Raw genomic sequence first — 23,448 nt, forward strand, 5'->3', positions numbered from 1 at the left:
GCTTGACAGTATTACTGAGACATCAACATACTAATTAGAATGTCAGGATATTAAATTATTCATTTTCTAACTTTTTATGTTTTGGATGATTATAAATGACAAAAAAATTTGTGAGTGAAGTACCATACTATCCTATCAATTTTAGTTAATTAATTCACCCACAGAGTGGTAATTATTTCCTTTTTTATTTTCTATTTTTGTCTCTTTGTTAAAGATTTTCCAATTAAAATTTTTTCCGATTATATGGCTCTCCTTTATACATTTAAATGAAGAAAGTACGTTGTAAGAATTGGATTACAGATAGAAAAAAATGTTTAAAACTAACTTTTATTTTAGGTTGATAAATATTTGGGTTATTTATAACTGTGTCAGAAATACTTCCAAACCTAAAACAAAAATTCTAAAACCTAACATTAAAACTTAAAATCAAAACTTAATTCTAAAACTTAAAACAATACCCATCTTATTATATCTCACTTTTGAGGGTTAGGGATTCAGATTGGGCTTACAGGGCAATTGTTCTGTTCCACATAGTATTATATATGGGGTTTCTTAGTTGACAACTACTCTGGTCTAGGATGTCTAAGACAGCTTTACTCACATACTCGTGCATATGTGAGGACTTCTAAAAGGCTGGACTCTGCTGGAAGCCTTTCCATGTGATCCCTCAAACGAGGTGGTTGGACTTCTTACTTCGTGATCTAGGACTCCAAGAGAACAAGGCAGAATCTGCCAGTCCTCTCAAAAAATAGGCCTGGGCCTGGCAGGGCATCACTCATTCCTGTCAAAGTAGTCACAGGCCAGGCCAGATTCAAGGGGAGGGCAAATAGATCTTAGCTCTCAACGGAGGATGTGTCAAAGACTTTGCAGCCATCTTTAATCCCCATGTACTCCAGATTGATGATTAGGTCACAGTGCATTTGGGAAACAAATTGCCCTTTATAATCACAATATTTGCTACCAATATAGAACCTATATTTATTTGAAATGATAATAACAGTATTAAAAGTTATGATATTTGCTTTCAGCATTTGATCTATTCACAAAGTTTTAATTTCTTTATAAATGAAATGATTCCTAATTGTTTTATTTTATATATATATGTGTATATATATATATATATCATACATTTATTTTAGAAAAGCGGATTCTTTTCCTGGGATACGCTGTTTAGACCAGTGATGTATGTCGAACCACTAATGGACCTTAAAAAAAAAAACATATACCTCAGGGCTTCAATCTGTAGGTCTGGGTGGCACCAGGAATCTGTAATTTTAAAAAGCTTCACTGGCAAGTAATGTACATACTTACTTAATGACCAGGATCTAAGAGAGCTCTGTAGATTCAAATAGAAAACGATCCAAACTATTTATAAACGTGATTGAGTATTGTTGATTGGAAGCTTATAGAAGCTTAAATCTCTGGGAAGCCTTATTTATATCTTTACTTTTGAGGCCAATGTACTAGACTAGTGGTTCCAACATGGCATCCCCGAGATGATCATTTGGGAATGTGGGAAATAAATAAATAATACAACATATATTTTTAGTCTCATCCATTCCACATTTTGGGGGTGGGTATGGCATGTTTTAAGTGCAGAATGTACAGTAATACATGCATATAATTTATAAATAAATATAGGTATATTGGAAGTATGTGCTGAAAAAACTTTATTGATGACAATGTGTGATGCAAAGATGAAGGTCACTATTCCAGTCAGTTTAGGTTATGCATTGGTAACGACCCCCAAACCTCAGTGACTTATAGAAAGGTTTGTTCCTTGTTCATATTCTATGTCTTCATGGGCCGGCTACAACCCTGCTGTGTGTCATTTTGACCCTGGACTCAGGTGTATCGAGTAGGCTCTGTATACCAGAACTTCACCAGTTGCTGCGGCAAAAGGAGGATAGAACTGGGTAAACTACATGCTCATAAAACTTTTGCTTAGGAATGACACACGTCACTTCCGCTCACATTTCACTGGCCAAAGCAAGTCACTTGGCTATGCTTTAGTTCAGCAGGTAGGGAGTGTATAATTCTCCCTCAGTGAGGGACTCAGTACAGGGTGAATAGTGATACAGTCTACACAGACATCCACTACCCTTCTATTTACTGTGTAGAGTATTTGCCTCTCTAGAGCTGCTCCTTAATCTGCTTTCAGGATTTCAACAGAGTGAAATTGCCTCTCTCAGTTCCTGGTTTGATGAAGAATATAAAAAAGAAAAAGACACACAGCCAAAATCCTTAATTCTATTAGCAAGGCAGCATATAAAACAACATAATTTTGGAATATAGAAATATAACTTTACCAAAACAGTTAAAACCCAGTGTAATTTTTACTTGATAAAAAATTATACCATTATACCATGTACTACCATTTGAAACATTCAGGTACTGACTGTTGAGTGGGTGGATATGAATAATAGGGATTGAGATATGGGGAATTATGAGTAGTAGTGGCAAGAGCAGAACTTCAAAGCTAGAATGTTCAGTCTCTGTTGATTGAACATTAATCAGAGTGAAGGTTGAGCATCTCTAAAATAGTAATGTAACTCAAAAAATGTGTGTTTCATGTTGAGCCATTTGTTTATACACCTCTTTTTAGGAGGATGTTTACTTTGTGAAGCATACTACACCTTGATTATAAGATGTTGCAGTGATAACCTAGCTGGCTTTTATCAGTTATTTTGAATTCCCCTATACACCAAGACCTGTGTTAGTTTAATGAAATGACAAGTTTATAGAAACTGCATTAGTTGCAGTAAACATTTCACTTTATTACTTGAGGAAAAAGCCTGAAATATAGAAACTAATCAAAACGTAAATTACAGGTAGTAACAACAAGTGTTTACCATGTACTAAGGGTGTGCTGTATGTTAGGTCTATTGTACACACTTTACGTACTTTATTTAATCCCAAGAAAAGCTACATGAGTTAGGTATGATTTTCTTCATTTTATCCCTGAAGAAACTAAGGTGTTAAGAGGTTAACTAACCTGTTTAAGATTCAAAGACAGGTTTCTATGATTTTTGAAAACTATTCTCTCTACTAGTTTACTCTGCTTTTATAATTGTTCCACTGTATCTGTTTTTACTTGTATTCTTTGTTAGTAGAAGTAGGAAGCCATTTAATCTTGTCTTGCTCTTTCAGAGAATGAGTATTTTTTTTAGGTATGCAGCAGGTAATCTCATTTAGGAGAACCTAAATAAATGAAATATCCTTATATTTTGTCCAATAGTTTTTAAGGAGAAAGCAAGAGTAAAGAGAATATTCAGGATTATTTTAGGATTTTGAAATAATGAAGTTAATAGCAGTTTATACTAATTATTTAATAGTAAAGTTTCAGACAGTCATCCTACATTTTTCAGTGAGAATTGTCTTGTATTTTCCATTTCCATTTTGGTTATAACTAAATAGATAAATGAAGATTTAGAATTTGTTTGACAAATGGATGTATTTTTTAATTCATCAAAGAAAACCAGAATATTTACTCATAGGCCATGAAACAGGAAGTGACATGAAATTTAGATGGAATGTGCATGATTTAGAGTGTATTTGCTTACTTTGGGCGAAAAGTTTAGAAACACATTGAATTCCTTAGAATTTTATCTATAACTTTTTTTTTTTTTTTTTTTTTTGAGATGGAGTCTCACCCTGCCACCCGTGCTGGAGTGCAGTGGTGCGATCTCAGCTCACTGCAACCTTTGCCTGCCTCCTAGGTTCAAGCTATTTTCCTGCCTCAGCCTCCTGAGTAGCTGGGATTACAGGTGTGGGCCACCATGCCCGGCTAATTTCTGTATTTTTAGTAAAGATGGGGTTTCACCATGTTGGCCAGGCTGGGCTCAAACTCCTGACCTCAGGTGATCTGCCCACCTCAGCCTCCCGAAGTGCTGGGATTTCAGGCGTGAGTCACTGCGCCCAGCCCAGAATTTTATCTATAACTTCTAATCTGAGCAAGACTAGATAGCTTTTATTCTTCTTTGGATGGGGGTAGATTTCAATGAGAAGAAATATTGCATTAAACTCTAATTTTTATTTAAGTTCTTGACTTTTTTTTTTCTCAAAATTATATCTTGTATATTTCTAAGGCAGAAGACTATTTGGAGAAGTAAAGTCTGTTGTAGCTAAAGTATTCTGTTGTGTGGCAGTTGAACTGATGTGTGTTTCCCTGACGTTTACTTGGTAAGTAGTTAATTGCTTACCAAGTTAGAAATAACTGTGGTATCAGTAATACAAATACTTGAATTTAGGGAAAGGTGAGATACTATATTATGCTAGGTGAAGTATTAGTGGTACTTAGTTATTAATGTGGGATTTGTTTAGTTAGAACCTAAAACAATATTAGGACAAACATCTGTATGTTCAAAGATACTAGTTTCTTTATTGCTGGGTAAAAAGTGATTATAAAAGGATCATGACAGGTTAACACATTTGGCTTCAATTTCAGTTTTGCCAGATCTAGGCAAGATTTATTTGGGCAACAAACAATACATGTAATAAATTACAATTATTCTTATTAATGGTGGGGAACACAGAGATGTATATTAAAATTTTATTTAATTTCAGATAAATGTTTACTGGGAAAATTTGAAATATATTTTTATATTTAGATTGGATGCTTACTTAAAAAGCAATGAAAGAGCATCATGAAGACATGAAGATTTCTTCTCCTTTCACCCTATCTCCCCAATCAGTTTCTTCCTTCATTAATTGCTGTTTGAGAATTATAGCTTGGCTCTAAAACTTAAAATAGCTACTTCCTCTCAGATATTTTCTGCATTGTGTATCTGGTTGCCTATTTGAGTTTCAGAGAATTTCCCTTATGGAATGCAAAGTGAAAGGTAAATACTTAATTAAGTAGGAAGTTACTGTCAACAGAGATATATGTGAACATAGCAAATACTAAAGGAAAATAATCTGGCTTTAGCTCTTAGGGAAATATTTGCTATTGCTAAACCTCAATTTACATACTCTACAATGAGTGTTGATTATCTGTAATTTGTGCTCTGACCCTTTAAAATTTTTACCTATAAAACTTCTCATGGCATCTAGTTGTATTACATTTTTAGTTTCTGTATCTTTATCTTGTCCATCATCAAAGAGGAATTGAAGTGAAAGTTTCCAGTTGATGAATTTGTCTTCCTTTGCTTTTAATGTTACATGTTTGTTTAGCTTTCCTGCAAAGTAGTGTCTGTTTATTTGTTTGGAGACCACACGGCCTAGTGGACCTTAGCATTGGATAGACTTTGGTTGGAAATCCAGTTTGGTTTCTACTCATATTAATTAGCTATAAAACTAAGATAATATCCAGCTTATAGGGTTATTAGTAGGATTAAGTGAGATAGTATAAGTAAAATAGTTAGCATAGTAACTAGTAGATAGTACACATGGATTTCAGTCATCATCAACTTTTGAATAATCTACTAGATTGACTCATCTAAACTTCATCCTCTGCTGTATTTCAACTTTCATATAATAAATGGTGAGTGAGGTATTAAGCCCAGCATCTGATGCGCTCCCTCCTCTCACCTCCCACCCTCCAAAAGGCCCAGTGTGTGTTTTTCTCCACCAAGTGTCCATGTGTTTTTATCATTCAGCTCCCACTTATAAATGAGAACATGTGGTATTTGGTTTTCTGTTGCTGTGTTAGTTTGTTAAGGATAATGGCCTCCAGCTCCATCCATGTCCCTGCAAAGGACATGAGCTCATTCCTTCTTAGGGCTGCATAGTATTCCGTGGTGTATATGTACCACATTTTCTTTATCCAGTCCATCATTAATGGGCATTTGGGTTGATTCTTTGTCTTTGCTATTGTGAATAGTGCTGCAGTGAACATGTGTGTGCATGTATCTTTATAATAAAATAATATAATGATTTATATTCCTTTGGGTATATACCTGATAATGGGATTGCTGGCTCCGATGGTATTTCTGCCTCTAGGTCTTTGAGGAATCCCCACACTGTCTTCCACAATGGATGAACTAATTTACTCTTCCACCAGCAGTATAAAAGCATTCCTTTTTCTCCACAACCTTGCCAGCATCTGTTGTTTTTTGACTTTTTAGTAGTAGCCATTCTGACTGGTGTGAGATGGTACCTCATTGTGGTTTTGATTTGCATTTGTCTAATGATCACTGACATTGAGTTTTTTTTTTCATATGTTTGTTGGCCGCATGTATGTCTTCTTTTGAGAGGGATCTGTTCGTGTCCTTTGCCCACTTTTTAATGTTTTTTTTTTTCTTGTAAATTTGAGTTCCTTATAGATACTGGATATTAGACCTTTGTCAGATGTATAGATTGCAAAAATTTTCTCCCATTCTTTAGATTGTCTGTTTACTCTGTTGATAGTTTCTTTTGCTGTGCAGAAGCTCTTTAGTTTAATTAGATCTCATGTGTCAATTTTTGCTTTTGTTTCAATTGTTTTTGGTGTTTTCATCATGAAATCTTTGCCTGTGCTTATGTCCTGATTGGTAATGCCAATTCTGGGGTTTTCGTAGTTTTAGGTTTTACATTTAAGTATTTAATCCATCTTGAGTTGATTTTTGTATATGGTATAAGGAAGGGGTCCAATTTCAATTTTCTATGTATGGCTAGCCAGTTCTCACAGCACCATTTATTATATAGGGAAATCTTTCCCTGTTGCTTGTTTTTGTTAGGTTTGTTGATGATCAAGTGTTGTAGGCATGCAGTCTTACTTCTGGTTTCTCTAATCTGTTCCATTGGTCTATGTGCCTGTTTTTATACCAGTGCCATGCTCTTTTGGTTACTGTAGCCCTGTAGTATAGTTTGAAATAGGGTAGTGTGATGCCACCAGCTTTGTTCTTTTTGCTTAGGATTGTCTTGGTTATTTGGGCTCCTTTTTGGTTCCATATGAATTTTAAAATAGTTTTAAAAAAATTCTGTGAAGAACGTCAGTGGTAGTTTGATGGGATTAGCATTGAATCTATAAATTGCATCAGACAGTATGGACATTTTCGTGATACTGATTCTATCCATGAGCATGGAATATTTTTCCATTTGTTTGTGTCATCTCTGATTTCTTTGAACAGTGGTTTGTAGTTCTCCTTGAAAAGGTCCTTTACTTCCTTTGTTAGCTGTGTTCCTAGGAATTTTATTCTTTTTGTGGCAATTGTAAATGGGATTGCCTTCTTGACTTGGCTCTTGGCTTGGCTATTGTTGGTGTATAGGAATGCTACTTATTATTTATTTATTTATTTTTTGAGACAGAGTCTTGCTCTGTCGCCCAGGCTGGACTGCAGTGGCGCGATCTCAGCTCACTACAACCTCCACCTCCCAGGTTCAAGTGATCTTCCTGCCTCAGCCCACTGAGTAGCTGGGATTACAGGTGTGTGCCACCATGTCCGGCTAATTTTTGTATTTTTAGCAGAGACGGGGTTTCGCCGTGTTGGGCAGTCATGAACTCCTGACCTGAGGTGGTTCACCTGCCTCAGCCTCCCAAATTGCTGGTATTACAGGTATGAGCCACCTCACTCAGCTGGAATGCTAGTGATTTTTGCATGTTAGTTTAGTATCTTGAGACTTTGCTGAAGTTGCTTATCAGCTTAAGAAGCTTTTGGGCTGAGACAATGGGGTTTTCTAGATATAGGATGATGTCATCTGTAAACAAAGATAGTTTGACTTTCTCTCCTCCTGTTTGAATACGCTTTATTTTTTTCTCTTGCCTGATTGCCTTAGCAGGAACTTTCAAGACTATGTTGAATAGGGGTGGTGAGAAAGGGCAACCTTGTCTTGTGTGGGTTTTCAGGGGGAATGTTTCCAGCTTTTGCCCATTCGGTATGATATTGGCTGTGGGTTTGTCATATATGGCTCTTATTATTTTGAGGTATGTTCCTTCAATACCCAGTTTATTGAGAGTTTTTAACATGAAGCGATGTTGAATTTTATTGAAGGCTTTTTCTGCATCTATTGAGATAATCATGTGGTTTTTATCTTTAGTTCTGTTTATGTGATGAATCACGTTTATTGATTTGTGTATGTTGAACCAACCTTGCATCCTGGAGATGAAGCCAAGTTGATCGTGGTGGATAAACTTTTTGATGTGCTGCTGGATTCGGTTTACAAGTATTTTGTTGAGGATTTTTGCATCAGTGTTCATCAAGGATATTGGCCTGATGTTTTCTTTTTTTTGTTGTATCTCTGCCAGATTTTGGTATAAGGATGATGCTGACCCTTCTTCTGTTGCCCAGTCTAGAGGGTAGTGGTGTGATCATAGTTCACTGTAGCCTTAAACTCCTGGGCTCAAGAGATCTTCCCACCTCAGCCTTTATTTATTTTTTTAAATTAGTTGTGTGTAATGGTGTGTGTCTGTTGTCCTGTCTCAGCTGGGACTACTAGGTACGCACCATCACACCCAGCTAATTAAAAAAATTTTTTTTTAGGTTGGGTATAATGGTTTATGCCTGTAATCTTAGCCTATTGGGAGGCCAAGGTGGGAGAATCACTTGATTCTAGGGATTTGAGACTAGCCTGAGTAACATAGTAAGACCGTGTCTCTATAAAAAATTTAAAAAATGGCCAGCTGTGGTGGCTTACATCTGTAATTCTAACACTTTGAGAGGGCAAGGGGGTAGGATCCCTTGAGCCCAGGAGTTCGAGACCAGCCTGAGCAACATAGGGAGATCCCATCTCTATAAGAAAAAATATAATATTAAAAAAATGTAAGAATAATTAGCTGGGCATGGTGGTTCGTGCCTGTAGTCCCAATTACCCAGAAAGTTCAATTACTCAGTGAGCCGTGATCATACCATTGCATTCCAGCCTGGGTGAACAAACAGGACCCTATTAGAGATGGGGGTTTCACTTAGTCACCCAGGCTAGTCTCAAACTCCTGGCCTCAAGCGATCCAACCGCCTCAGCCTCCCAAGTAGCTGGGATTACAGATGCCAACTCCCATGCCTGGCCATTTGTATATTTTAACCATTCTAATTGTCATGTAGTGGTATGTCATTGAGGTTTCCATTATGGTTTCAAACCCTGATAACTAAGGAGGTTGAACATCTTTTAATACATTTTTTGGCTCTTTGAGTTTTCTCATTTGCAAAGTGCCTGTTAATGTCTTTTGCTAATTTTTCTATTGGATTGACTCTTTTTTTTGTTATTTCTGTTCTGGCTATTATTGGCTCTTTGCATGTTCGTGTACATTTTAGAACCAGAACGTCCACACACAGAGGCATACACAAAAGCTATTACGATTTTGTTTGGGATTGTATTGAATCTATAGGTTAATTTGAAGAGATTTAAAACATTTACAATATTAAGTTTTCTGGTTGATGTTTAGGGTATCTCTGTTAATTAATTTTTCTCCAGTTTCTCTCAGTAAGATTTTATATTTTTGTTGGTGAAGGCTTTGCACATATTTTGTTAGATTTATTCCTAGATCCTTGATAGTTTTAATTCTGTTGTAAATTGTAGCTTAAAAAATTCCCTTACTGAATTTTGTTGCTGGCATATAGAAATACAATTAGTTTTTCTGTATTTTTTTATTTCTATTTTTTATTTTTTGAGACCGAGTCTCGCCTTGTCGCCCAGGCTGGAGTGCAGTGGCACGCACGATCTTGGCTCACCACAACCTCCACCTTCCAGGTTCAAGCAATTCTTCTTCCCCACCCTCCTGAGTAGCTGGGATTACAGGCATGCACCACCATGCCCAGCTAATTTTTTTTTTTTGGTATCTTTAGTAGAGATGGGGTTTCACCATGTTGGCCAGGCTGGTCTCAAACTTCTGACCTCGTGATCCACCCGCCTCAGCCTCCTGAAGTGCTGGGATTACAGGTGTGAGTCACCGCACCCAGCTGGTTTTTCTATATTTGAATCCAGAAACCTGACTCAATTAGGCCAATAGTTTTAATAATTTCTCGTGGATTCTTCTGGATTTTCTAAGTATACTAAATCATATAATCTGCAAATAGAGTTTTAGTTCTTCTTTTTCAATCTTGATACATTTTTGTTCTTACCTATATTGTTTTTATTCATGGAGTCTCATTTCCTGGTGTGCTTTGTTACTGTTGTATGCTGGAGATTGTGTTTGGAAAGTTATTTGTGGACTATATTGAAGCTTAGGAGGATTATATCTTTCTAGAAGGGTTTTCATTTGTTTTTTTTTTTTCATTGGCCTGGGGTCATTGCTGGTCCGGGACAATTTTAATTTAAATCTGGGATCTGAGATCTCAGACCTACTAGATAAGTTGAAAATGGGTTGTAGATCCATATGAAGGCTGATAAGGTTCTAGTTCATCCTCAAGTAATTGTTCACAGCTACAGGAATTTCAGGGGTTTCTTCCTGACTCCATTGAGTTTTAAATTTCTGTGCCTAAATTTTTTTTGTCTATTTCTAGAAATTTTTTTTTCTTTTTCCTTTTTTTCCTTATATAGGCCTAATCATCTCTGAAATATCATTTCTTACATTTAACTAAACGTGTGTTTGGAATCTGTTTAATAAAACACAGGTTTCATTTAGTGATATAAAACAACACATCACAAAGGTTTTGTGCACATTGCTTGATTTTAGGTCTTAGGGCTGGATGTTTGTATGTTCCTATAAGGGCTCAATGGGCTCAGAAATGTCATTTCTTAGATTCTACAAACTGTGTGTTTGAAACCTTTTTAATGAAAACCCAGGTTCCATTCAGTGATGTAAAACAGCACATCAGAAAGCTTCTTCTTCTTCTTCTTTTTTTTTTTTTTGATAAGGGTTTGCTGTGTCACCCAGACTGGAGTGCAGTAATGTGATCATGGCTTACTGCAGCCTCTAACTCCTGGGCTCAAACAATCCTCCCACCTTAGCCTCCCAAGTAGCTGAGATAACAAGTGTATACTACCATACCTGGCTAATTTTTTATTTTTTTTTTGTAGAGATGGGGTCTCACTTTGTTGCCCAGGCTGGTCTCAAACTCCTGGACTCAAGTGATCCTCCCGCCTTGGCCTCCAAAAGTGCTGGGATTATAGACGTGAGCCACCATGCCCAGCCTTTTGCTTTTTTTTTTAAAAAAAATCGCTTTTTATAGTTTTCACTTCATACAGATTGTGCTTGTCTTTTATTTCTGTACACATGGTAGCATAGTTATTATCTGTAAACTTTGTGAATTCTTCTCTGTTGTTTTTGTTCATGAAGTATAGTTTTATTCTATACTTTGTTATAAAATACAATGTGCTTGACATTGTATTTGGAAATTTATTTGTAGGAATACTTTGAGGTGTACTGTGAAGGTTCCTCCAGAGAGGATTTGAGTTTGCTTTTGCGAGGTGCCTGGGCATTTGAATCAGGTACTGCCTTAAAACAAGTTCAAGGCTTGGGATTCTCTGATATCCTACATCATTTGAGCAGGAAGGTCTCTCGTCAGATATCCCACTTTGTGTGGGCCTGACTGTATATTAACTTTCGGTGCTGTAAAGATGTTTTTAAAATTTTATCAGTGTTTTGTTTTGTTTTCTCTAGGAGGTTGACCTAAATAATATAGCCTGTTTTACTGAAACAGCAAGTTCTACTGCAGTTTATTTAACTAGATACATGTTGGACATTTAGTTTTTTTCTTTATTATTATAAATAACAGTGTAATAAAGAAACGTTTTTATTTGTGTGCTTGTCCTGTTATTTACTTGTGATTAATCTGAAAATAAAATAGTTACAATCTGCGTTTTTAAAGGCTATTTGATATATATTATCAAAGTATGGTGCATAAAGATTGTCCCAACACTGTATATTCTAAATCTTTTTAACTTTTACCATTTTGATCGATGGAAAATAGTACACATTATTATTTTAATTTAGCATTTATTATTTTTGCTTATATAACTATTGGCTGTTCATGTTTTACTACTTTTGGGTTATGAAAGCTTACATACTGCCAACTAGGGGCTTACTAAAGCTAACTCACACATCAGATGATGTAAATATTTCCCTCAGTTTGTCACTTATATTTCATCTTCATTTACAAAAATATATATATGTTTTGGTATAGAAGTTTAACGTTTGTACTAATCAGATCTATCAATTTTTTATAAAGCCATAATCAGTCTGAGATAATAAATTTATAGTTATTCCTAGAAAAACTAGTGTTTTAAGTTTGGAATTGTCTTATGTGGCTAGAAAATTGAGAAATAGTCAAACCACTCTAACCTGAATTAGGATATTTTAATATATTAACATAACTCAAATTAGGATAATGCTCATTTTTAGTCTATATTAACCTGAGTTTTTATGATAAGTTTTTTCCTTTTTCTCATTAAAATATTTTCTCTTTGTCTGCTACTGTTCTTTTGATGTATACCTTCAGAAATTGGCAGGGTTAAAATTTGAAAGAATATTCAATTTAGGTTTTTTTCTGTATTTTGCCTTCACTAATGATAGTGATTCAGATATCATGTTAGAAATGATTTGAGATATCAAGGTTTTAAAATTTTTAATAAAAGTAAACAGTATTCATTAAAACAGGAAATCATTTTATTGAAACTGAATGAGGACTTCAAATTTTTATAACAGCTTAAAATATGTTTTTTTAGATAAGTGATGAAGAGAAGACTCTTCGAGATCAGGAGATTATTGCCTCATCACCAAGTTTAAGTGGACTTAAGTTGGGGTTCGAGTCCATTTATAAGGTATGTAAACATGTAAAATACTTCCTAGGTTTTGTTAAATATGTCGCATTGAGCTTTATATACATATTTAATTAATCCATTTTTGTAGCCTCCCATCACCACAGCTACTCTGTCTCCTGCACAGATACTGTCCTCTTGCACTAATGGTGTGCCAATGTTCTCTCCTGGGCTGTCTCCTTCCACAGACGCATTCCCAACCCTGCTTGGGCTCTGACCTCCCATTACAGGCTGTTTTCCTAATGGAATACCCTCCTTGCATTGTTTGGGTTCTTACACCCTGCACTGGGCTATCCCCTGCCAGGAAACCCTCATCACCTATTTGGCCCAACACTCTGTTTGGATTGTTGCCTTGCGTGGAAGCCCCTCTTCGCTTCTCTTGGCCTCTGACATCATGGTGTCTCGCCTCATGGTCTCTTTGTCATTCCACTGGGCTCTGACATTGTAAGCCTACGTTTTTTCCTATGGGAATGCCCTCCTTAACCTACTCAGATTCCATCATCCTGTGCTGGGCCACCTCAGTTTCCCCTCCCCACTCAGTTCAGATAACTACTTCACATGAACCCTTCCAGAAGGGGAAGAGGGAAGAGTTTAAAAAATTCATTTTACAATTTGATAACTGCAACCACACAATTTCCTTTGAAAAGAATGTGCTAATTATTATGAGTGAGTGCCAGTAGTTTAAAGTCCTGCCCCATTCCAGCTTCTTTGTTTTGACTGTTGGGCCATCATTCAGTCAGCCTTTCAGGCTTAGAATGTGGCGCTCAATATTTATTTCTCTTACACCACACATTTCCAGTTACTCTGCCTTCACATCATCTTTTGCTTCTACTTGGGCATTTTTGTTTCCACTGTGACCACCTTAATAAGCTAGAATCATGAAATATTATGGCTAAAGAGTCCCTAAGGGTCAGTTAGCCTATCTCTTCCTCCCCTCTCTCAGTTTTACAGATCTGGCTGCTGAGATTTAGAGGCATTCATTAAATTCACCAAATAAGTCTAGTCAGTATCAGAGCTTGGACTAGAACTCATGTTACTTCCCTATATTATTGCAGTAAACCCTCTTACCTGCTCATCTAATATGTCCTATGTAAGCTACCTATTTGGTGCAGTATCACACAATTCTACCCTGTAGGGCTGTTTGACTTTCCGTGTGTGCCCATGAGGGCAGGGACTGTGTTATAGTTGTAGAAATCGGTAAATTAATTGAAAGTTGTTAAAAAGCACATGATCTGTTTATAGTGTGAGATGTCGTTGGATATACAGAAAATTGTATGCATTTATATTTAATTCTTCCTTAAAACTTGAATGAATAGGCAATTTGGGAATCATTTTTCACCTAATTTTTTAACCTCATGTTTTTAAAAAAGAAAAACTCTATTGGAGAGTAAGAATGATTTTTACAGTTTACTAATATCATACTTTGCTCATCTCTTAGAATTTTAAGGTTGTTCATAGGGTTTAAAAATCTAAGATTTTTAAAAATAAATTATTGGGGCAAATACTTATTTTAATAGCAAAACTGAATGCTTATTATTATTTCCATTTCTTAGTACTGAGATTAGCTTTCTCAATATATTTTTCTGGAGTGAGAATGGAAACATACATGAAGAAACTGGAATTTACTTACAAGTAATTTTCAGCTCTGAATATGTTGTTTATAAATTAGGATTCTCTCTGATGCAGAATACAATGTGGGATATGTGAGGTGAATGCAACATGTGTAGAAGTCTTGAGTTAAGAGTTTGAAATCCTGGGGATTATGTTTTGTAAATTCAGAGGTTAAGGAATAAAAGAAAGCATTTCAACTTGGCTTTTTGGTGTTACTATTTTTCAAAACATCAACTCTGAAATGAACATATTTTTGTACTGCTACTGTTTGCTAATGCTGTTGAATTTTAAGGAGGATAAATTAATCATTTTGTTATTCTCTTGGCTCTGCTAGGACTAATGAATTTCTTTGTTTATACTTTATACATATGAAGACTTAGGAGGATTTCTTAATGACAGGTGCTGACTTATTTTGTCTGTTTCACTCTTAATTCAGATCCCTTTTGCTGATGCTCTGGATTTGTTTCGAGGAAGGAAAGTCTATTTGGAAGATGGCTTTGCTTACGTACCACTTAAGGACATTGTGGCAATCATCCTGAATGAATTTAGAGCCAAACTGTCTAAGGCTTTGGCAGTAAGTATTTTACTTTATTTCTGTATCTGACATGTTCACACTTTCAGTTATATACCCCTGGTAGTTTTATTCTGTGTTTCTCTAGGAAATAAGTTAATTCAGTTTTCATAATGATATTCAGATTACTTATGATGTTGTACTATTAATCCCAAAACTCCTAGGTTTTTATTTGTTACTATCCATAGTTGGTTTTTAAGTTTTTTTTCTTGATCCTACTAATACCAATGCTGAGTAATTAATTTTGTGAGTAACTTCTGTGGGTTTCTTCATGGTCATGTCTTTTTTCCTTAGAAATAGACTTCGTATATGGCCCTTAACAATTAGTGTGGTCTGTGGTAGATATAACTCCTAGATTTCTGTTCTGAATTAGTATTTGGTATCAGTAGAAGACAATATAGAAGAAAATCTTAAGTACCAACACTGTGATATGCTAGTGCTGCAATGAGTAGCTCCGTACTGGGTGAATTTGGAGGTAGCTGTGTTGAACAAATGACATGATCAGTGATTTTTAAGTAGTTTGTTGGAAGTGTGACTCTTAAGTGGTGATATCTTAAAACTATACACATTTTTATATGTAAAACACGTATTTTACAGTTGTTGTCTCTTAATCTGAGTCAGTTTTTAATACTTTTTTTTGTACCTAATGCAGAAGAAGACTTCAAAGGTTTGTGACATGGCTGTTTTAAACTATACTGATTATAGTGTAAACATATGCCAAGCTTTCCTTCTGAGCTAAAAATTGTAGTATTTTCTGATAAAAATAAATTTTTATTGACTCTCTGGGGTTACCTAAATATGTATAATTTAGCTACGTCAGCACTTGGGAAGACTAAACTACTAACTCTGTGTTTATTAAATGAAGGAATTTATGAGAACACCTAGCATAACAGGTATTTAGTAACTGTTAATATTCTTTCTCCATTCCTAATCCCGTTATTTCTTTATCTTCATTAAAGTTGATGCTTTTAAATTTTTTCTTTACTTGTCTGTCACTACCCTAGGTTATATTCTAGTTCTATCTAAGAATAGTGTCTTTCACCACTGTGGAAGACACTGATACTTGTCTACTGTTTGGCCATTGTTCTTTTATTATTCTTAGTTTTATTCACCCATATTCTCTCTGTTGACATTTTAGACCACACTTCTTTGTGTGAAATAGACAAATATTTTCCAGCATATTGGATAGTTTTAGCTGTCATCTATTAAATGCTGGTGGTGGACCCCAGTCTCCATGACAACCAAAAATATCACCATGCATTTCAGAAAACTTCTGGCATGTTAATGCTACTATTACTCTGATCATAGTCATTTCCTTCTCACCAAATTTTTGATTTATGCCTGTGACAATGTAATTGTGGCTAAAAAGTATGAGTTCTTTTGGGGCTTCTGAAAAAAGTTTTTCTTGCTAAAAAAAAAAAAAAAAAAAATAGGCATGTGGGATGAAGTAGTCTTTTTTTCCCCCCTCTGCATATTGTTGTAACTGAATATGATGCCTGGAACAGCTACAGCCATCTAGAGATGAGGCAGGTAACTTCAGGACAACCCAATTTGCTGCACAGACATGTAGAAAGATGGAAAGAATCCGAGTCCTTGCTGCTGTCATTGAGTTGCTGAATTAACCTATTCTGGAACCACCAAACTTTTTATTACATGGGATAATGAAGTTTTAATTTTTAAAGGCACTAACTTAGGAACGCATATTTGAGTGGAATTCTCTTTTTCTAGTAGCAGAAAGCATCCTGGTACCTAGATCGGTGTCTGCGTTAGTTAGTATTTTCTTTTCTAGTTGCAGGTAACAGCCTATGCTACATTAACCAATAAATAGAATCTGCTAGCTCATAAAAGTGAGAAGTCTAGATATAGTATGTACTTCAGACATAGCTTGCCAAATGTTTCATCCCTTTCTCTGAATATGTCTTTACCCTTATGTGTATGCCTTGTCCTCAGTCTGGCTTTCTGATGGTTGCAAAAATAGTTACCATGGGATCAGGCTTTATTTCTGTATAGCATACTATCTGAAAGAGTTTCTTTGTCCCTGGGCAGAAGTTTGAAATCAAGGTGTTGGCATGGCCATGCTTCCTCTGAAGGTGCTGGGGAAAGATCTATTCCACATCTCTCTTCTGGCTTCTGGTAGTTCTTTGACTTGTGGCAACATAACTCCAGTTTTCACATGGCGTTCACCCTGCATGTCCCAAATTCTGCTTTTTCTAAGGATATCAGTCATATTGGGATATCGTTTTTCTAAGGATATCAGTCACTTCTCAACTCCAATGTGACCTCATTGTAACTAAGTACATCTGCAACAATCCTATTTCTAAATAAGGTCACATTCTGAGGTACTGGGGGTTAGTACCTCAACATACGATTTTTTTGGGACAGAGTTTAACCCATATCACATGTCTATCACTAAAGCAGCTATTGTGGTTTAAGGCGCATGTGCCTAAGATCATGTGTCTGCCTCTTTAGATGGGAGATCATGGGAGCTGAAAGTCAGTGTGTTCCTGAAACCACAATATCCCAAACAAAAGTGGATGATTGTTAGGAATGGGGAGACGAGAGAATGAAGATGGGGAGGCAGACAACAATTGTCTGCTACCTAGAAAAGACACTGAATATGAATTAAATGTACAAAGTTTTTCACTTTGTAATTTCTTTCAAGCCAAGCTGCCCAGTGCCCAAAAATCTAACTATGAAAATGAATCTGAAATTCTTTTGCTTTCGGGTTTAAAGCTACTTATGATTTTGTGTGTTGCAAAGTTTAAATAATTTTTTAATAAGTTTTGACTGTTTATTTTATAAATTTGCCTTGAAAGCAACTTTAAAAATGTAAAAAAAAATTTTACATTTGCCACACATTTTTATTTTAGATAAGTCAAGATATTCTATGTATATTTGTGATTTATCATCCCAATATTCCAGTGTAGAAAGAAGGATATGTGGAAGATTTTTGCAAAATTTTACAATTTTTTTCTACTTTCTGGGTAGAAATGAGGGATCTATACTGAGAGAAAAGACAAAACTTGGGTTCCTAAGTTTGTAATAAATTCATTTCAGCCAACTGCACCTAAGCTTTCTACCTTGTTGATAAGAAATAAGAGTATTTATGAACTTTGAATTCCATTCTTCACTTCTTTCTACTCATTCTTCCCCCGCCAAACATACTTTTTAAAAAATTAATTAAAAATGGTGTGTTTCCATTTGTTTGTGTTATCTGTGATTTCTTTCAACAGTGTTTTGCAGTTTTCCTTGTAGAGGTCTTTTGACTCCTTGGTTAGGTATATTCCTAAGTATTTTATTTTATTTTTTTGCAGGTATTGTAAAAGGGATTGAGTTCTTGATTTGAATCTCTGCTTGGTTGCTGTTGGTGTATAGCAGAGCTACTGATTTGTGTACATTAATCTTGTATCCAAAAACTTTGCTCAATTCTTTTATCAGTTCTAGGAGCTTTCTGGAGGAGTCCTTAGGGTTTCCAAGGTAAACAATCATAACACCAGCAAACAGCGACAGTTTGACTTCCTCTTTACTGATTTGGATGCCCTTTCTTTCTCTTGTCTGATTGCTCTGGCTAGGACTTCCAGTACTATGTTGAAGAGGAGTGGTGAGAGTGGGCATCCTTGTCTTGTTCCCGTTCTCAGAGGGAATGCTTTCAACTTTACCCCATTCAGTATTATGTTGGCTGTGGGTTTGTCATAGATGGCTTTTATTACATTAAGGTATGTCCCTTGTATGCTGATTTTGTGGAGAGTTTTAATCATAAAGAGATGCTGGATTTTGTGGAATGCCTTTTCTGCATGTATTGAGATGATCATGTGATTTTTTGTTTTTAATTCTGTGTATGTGGTGTATCACATTTATTGACTTGCATATGTTAAACCATCCCTGCATCTGTGGTGTGAAACCCACTTGATCATGGTGATTATCTTTTTGATATGTTATTGTATTCGGTTAGCTAGTATTTTGTTAAGGATTTTAGCAGCTATGTTCATCAAGGATATTGGTCTGTAGTTTTCTTTTTTGGTTATGTTGTTTCCTGGTTTTGGTATTAGGGCGATGCTGGTTTCATATAATGAATTAGGGAGGATTCCTTCTTTCTCTATCCTGTAGAATAGTTTTAAAAGGATTGGTACCAATTCTTCTTTGAATGTCTGGTAGAATTCTGTTGTGAATCCATCTGGTCCTGGACTTTTTGTTGTTGGTAATTTTTAAATTACCATTTCAGTCTTGCTCCTTGTTATTGGTCTGTTCAGGGTATCTAATTCTTCCTGATTTAAGCTAGGAGGGTTGTTATTTTTCCAGGAATTTATCCATCTCTTCTAGGTTTTCTAGTTTATTTGCATAAAGGTGTTCATAGTAGCCTTGAATGTTCTTTTGTATTTCAGTGGTGTCAGTTGTAGTATCTCCTGTTTTGTTTCTTAGTTATGTTATTTGCATTTTCTCCCTTCTTTTCTTGGTTAATCTTGCTAATGGTCTATTAATTGTATTTATCTTTTGAAAGGACCAGCTTTTTGTTTCATTTATCTTTTGTATTGTTTTTCTTGTTTCAGTTTCATTTAGTTCTGCTCTGATCTTGGTTATTTCCTTTCTTCTGCTGGGTTTGGGTTTGGTTTGTTCTTGTTTCTCTAGTCCTTGAGGTGTGACCTTAGAATGTCAATTTGTGCTCTTACAGTCTTTTTGATGTAGGCATTTAGGGCTATGAAGTTTCCTCTTAGCACTGCCTTTGCTGTATCCCAGAGGTTTTGATAGGTTGTGTCATTATTGTTATTCGGTTCAAATAATTTCTATCTTGATTTTGTTTTTGACCCAATGCTCATTCAGGAGCAGGTTATTTAATTTGTATGTATTTGCATGATTTTGAAGGTTCCTTTTGGAGTTGATTTCCAGTTATGTTCCATTGTGGTCTGAGAAAGTGCTTGATAAGATTTCAATTTTCTTAAATTTATTGAGTCTCGTTTTATGGCCTGTCATATAGTCTATCTTGGAGAAGGTTCTGTGTGCTATTGAATAGAATGTGTATTCTGAGGTTGTTGGATGAAATGTTCTGTAAATATCTGTTAAGTCCAATTGTTCCAAGGTATAGTTTAAATCCATTGTTTCTTTGTTGACTTTCTGTCTTGATGACCTGTCTAGTGCTGTCAGTGGAGTATTGAAGTCTCCCACTGTTTTGTCTTGCTGTCTATCTCATTTCTTATGTCTATTAGTAATTGTTTTATAAATTTGGGAGCTTGAGTATTAGGTGGATATATGTTTAGGATTGTGATATTTTCCTGTTGGACAAGGCCTTTTACCATTATATAATGTCCCTCTTTCTGTCTTTTAACTGCTGTTGCTTTAAAGTTTGATTTGTTTGATATAAGAATAGCTACCCCTGCTCACTTTTGGTGTCCATTTGCATGAAATGCCTTATTCCACCCCTTTACTTTAAGTTTATGTGAGTCCTTATGTGTTAGGTGAGTCTCTTGAAGGCAGCAGATAATTGGTTGGTGAATTCTTATCCATTCTGCAATTCTGTATCTTTTGAGCGGAGCGTTTAGGCCATTTACATTCAATGTTAGTATTGAGATGTGAGGTACCATTCCATTCATTGTGCTATTTGTTGCTTGTATATCTTGGTTTTTTTGTTTTTGTTTTTTAAATTGTATTTTTGTTTTGTAGGTCTTGCAAGACTTATGCTTTAAAATGGTTCTGTTTTGATGTGTTTCCAGAATTTATTTCAAGATTTAGAGCTCCTTTTAGCAGTTCTTGTAGTGGTGGCTTGGTAATGGCGAATTCTCTCAGCATTTGTTAGTCTGAAAAAGATTATATCTTTCCTACATATATGATGCTTAGTTTTTCTGGATACAGAATTCTTGGTTGATAATGGTTTTGTTTGAGGAGGCGAGACAGGGTCCCAATCCTTTCTAGCCTGTATGATTTCTGTTGAGAAACCTGCTGTTAATCTGTTAGGTTTTCCTTTATAGGTTACCTGGTGCTTTTGTCTCACAGCTCTTAGGATTCTTTCCTTCATCCTAACTTTGGATAACCTGATGAAAATGTGCCTAGGCGAAGATCTTTTTGTGATCAATTTCCTGGGTATTCTTTGTGCTTCTTGGATTTGGATGTCTAGGTCTCTAGCATTGCCGGGGAAGTTTTCCTTTATTATTTCCCCAGATATGTTTCCCAAGCTTTTAGAATTGTCTTCTTTCTCAGGAACACCGATTATTCTTAGGTTTGCTTGTTTAACATAATCCCAGACTTCTTGGAGGCTTTGTTCATATTTTCATGTTCTTTTTGCTTTGTCTTTGTTGGATTGGGTTAATTTGAAGACCTTGTCTTCAAGCTCTGGTTTTCTTTCTTCTACTTGTTCAGTTCTATTGCTGAGACTTTCCAGAGCATTTCACATTTCTAAAAGTGTGTCCAAAGTTTCCTGAATTTTTGATTGTTTTTTCTTTAAGCTATCTATTTCCTTGAATATTTCCCCCTTCACTTCTTGTATCATTTTTTGTATTTCCTTGCATTGGACTTCACCTTTCTTGGCCCCTCCCTGATTAGCTTAATAACTAACCTGAATTCTTTTTCAGGTGAATCAGGGATTTATTTCTTCTTGTTTTGGATCCATTGCTGGTGAACTAGTTTGCAAAAAAATCAACTCCTGGGTTTGTTGATCTTTTGAATGGTTTTTCATGTCTTGAATTCCTTCAATTCAGCTCTGATTTTGGTGATTTCTTGTCTTTTGCTTGCTTAGAGGCTGATTTGTTTAGGCTTCTCTAATTCTTTCAGTTGTGATATTAAGTTGCTAATTTGAGATATTTCTAACTTTTTTTTTTTTTTTTTTTTTTTGAGATGGAGTCTTGCTCTGTTGCCAGGCTATGAGATCTTTCTTTCTTTTCTTTCTTTCTTTTTTTTTTTTTTTTTTTTTGAGACGGAGTCTTGCTCTATTGCCAGGTTGGAGTGCAGTGGCATGATCTCGGCTCACTGCAGCCTCTGCCTCCCAGGTTCAAGCGATTCTCCTACCTCAGCCTTCTGAGTTGCTGGGACTACAGGTGCACACCACCACACCCAGGTGATTTTTGTATTTTTAGTAGAGATGGGGTTTCACCATGTTGGCCAGGATGATCTCGATCTCTTGACCTCATGATCTGCTTGCCTCGGCCTCCCAGAATGCTGGGATTACAGACATGAGCCACCACGCCTTGCCGATCTTTCTAACTTTTTATGTGGCTATTTAGTGCTATGAATTTCCCTCTTAACACTGCCTTAGCTGTATCCCAGAAATTCTAATACGTTGTATCTTTGTCCTCATTAGTTTAAAAGAACTTCTTGATTTCTGCCTTAATTTCATTTTTTTACCCAAAAATCATTCAGAAGCATGTTAATTTTCATGTAATCACATGGTTTTGAGTGATTTTCTTAGTCTTGACTTCTATTATTATTGCATGGTGGTCTGTGAGTGTGTTTGTTATGATTTATGTTATTTGGCATTTGCTGAGGATATTTTATGTCCAATTATGTGGTGGCTTTTAGAGCATTTGCTATGTGGTGATGAGAAGAATGTATATTTTATTGGTTTTGGATGGAGAGTTCTATAGAGGTCCATCAGATCCATTTGGTCCAGTGTTGAGTTCAGGTCCTAAATATCTTCGTTAATTTTCTGCCTCAATGATTTGTCTAATACTGTTGGTGGAGTGTTGAAGTTTCACAGTATGATTTTGTGGGAATCTGTGTCTCTTTGTAGGTCTCTAAGAACTTGCTGTATGAATCTGGGTGCTCCTGTGTTAAGTGCATATATATTTAGGATGGTTAGGTCTTTTATTCAATTGAAGTCTTTACCATTATGAAATGCCCTTCTTGTCTTTTTTTTTTTATCTTTTGTTTTGTTTGAATTCTGTTTTGTCTGAAATTGGGATTGCAACCCCTGTTTTTTTCTGATTTCCATTTGCTTGGTAGATATTCCTCTATCCCTTTATTTATTTAATTATTTTTTATTTATTTATTTTATTGTACTTTAGGTTCTAGGGTACATGTGTACAACATGCAGGTTTGTTATGTATGTATACATGTGTCATGTTGGTGTACTGCACCCATTAACTCATCATTTACATTAGGTATATCTCCTACTGCTATCCCTCCTCCCTCCCCTGACCCCATGACAGGCCCCGGTGTGTGATATTCCCCACCCTGTGTCCAAGTGTTCTCATTATTCAATTCCCACCTATGAGTGAGAACATGCAGTGTTTTGTTTTCTGTCCTTGCGATAGTTTGCTCAGAATGATGATTTCTAGCTTCATCCATGTCCCTACAAAGGACATGAACTCTTCCTTTTTTATGGCTGCATAGTATTCCATGGTGTACATGTGCCACATTTTCTTAATCCAGTCTATCATTGATGGACATTTGGCTTGGTTGCAAGTCTTTGCTATTGTGAATAGTGCCACAGTAAACACACGTGTGCATGTGTCTTTATAGCAGCATGATTTATAATCCTTTGGGTATATACCCAGTAATGGGATTGCTGGGTCAAATGGTATTTCTAGTTCTAGATCCTTGAGGAATTGCCACACTGTCTTTCACAATGGTTGAACTAGTTTACAGTCCCACCAACAGTGTAAAACTGTTCCTATTTCTCCACATCCTCTCCAGCACCTGTTGTTTCCTGACTTTTTAATGATCGCCAT

The 23,448-nt window shown here is 35.8% G+C and overlaps 1 protein-coding gene across 2 annotated transcripts in view; it reads left to right on the top strand.

Annotated features, from left to right (window-relative positions):
* The window catches only part of PRIM2 (DNA primase subunit 2), a 315,402-nt gene that overhangs the window by 45,111 nt on the left and 246,843 nt on the right, over positions 1–23,448 (top strand). For both annotated transcript variants that reach the window (XM_063666291.1, XM_054492444.2), the window contains exons 6-7: positions 12,520–12,615; positions 14,660–14,797. In XM_063666291.1, coding sequence (XP_063522361.1) covers positions 12,520–12,615; positions 14,660–14,797 — 234 coding nt within the window. The remainder of the gene's footprint in view (positions 1–12,519; positions 12,616–14,659; positions 14,798–23,448) is intronic.

The sequence above is a fragment of the Pongo pygmaeus genome, chromosome 5 (genome assembly GCF_028885625.2).
Source record: "Pongo pygmaeus isolate AG05252 chromosome 5, NHGRI_mPonPyg2-v2.0_pri, whole genome shotgun sequence".
In the NCBI taxonomy this organism is placed as follows: Eukaryota; Metazoa; Chordata; class Mammalia; order Primates; family Hominidae; genus Pongo; species Pongo pygmaeus.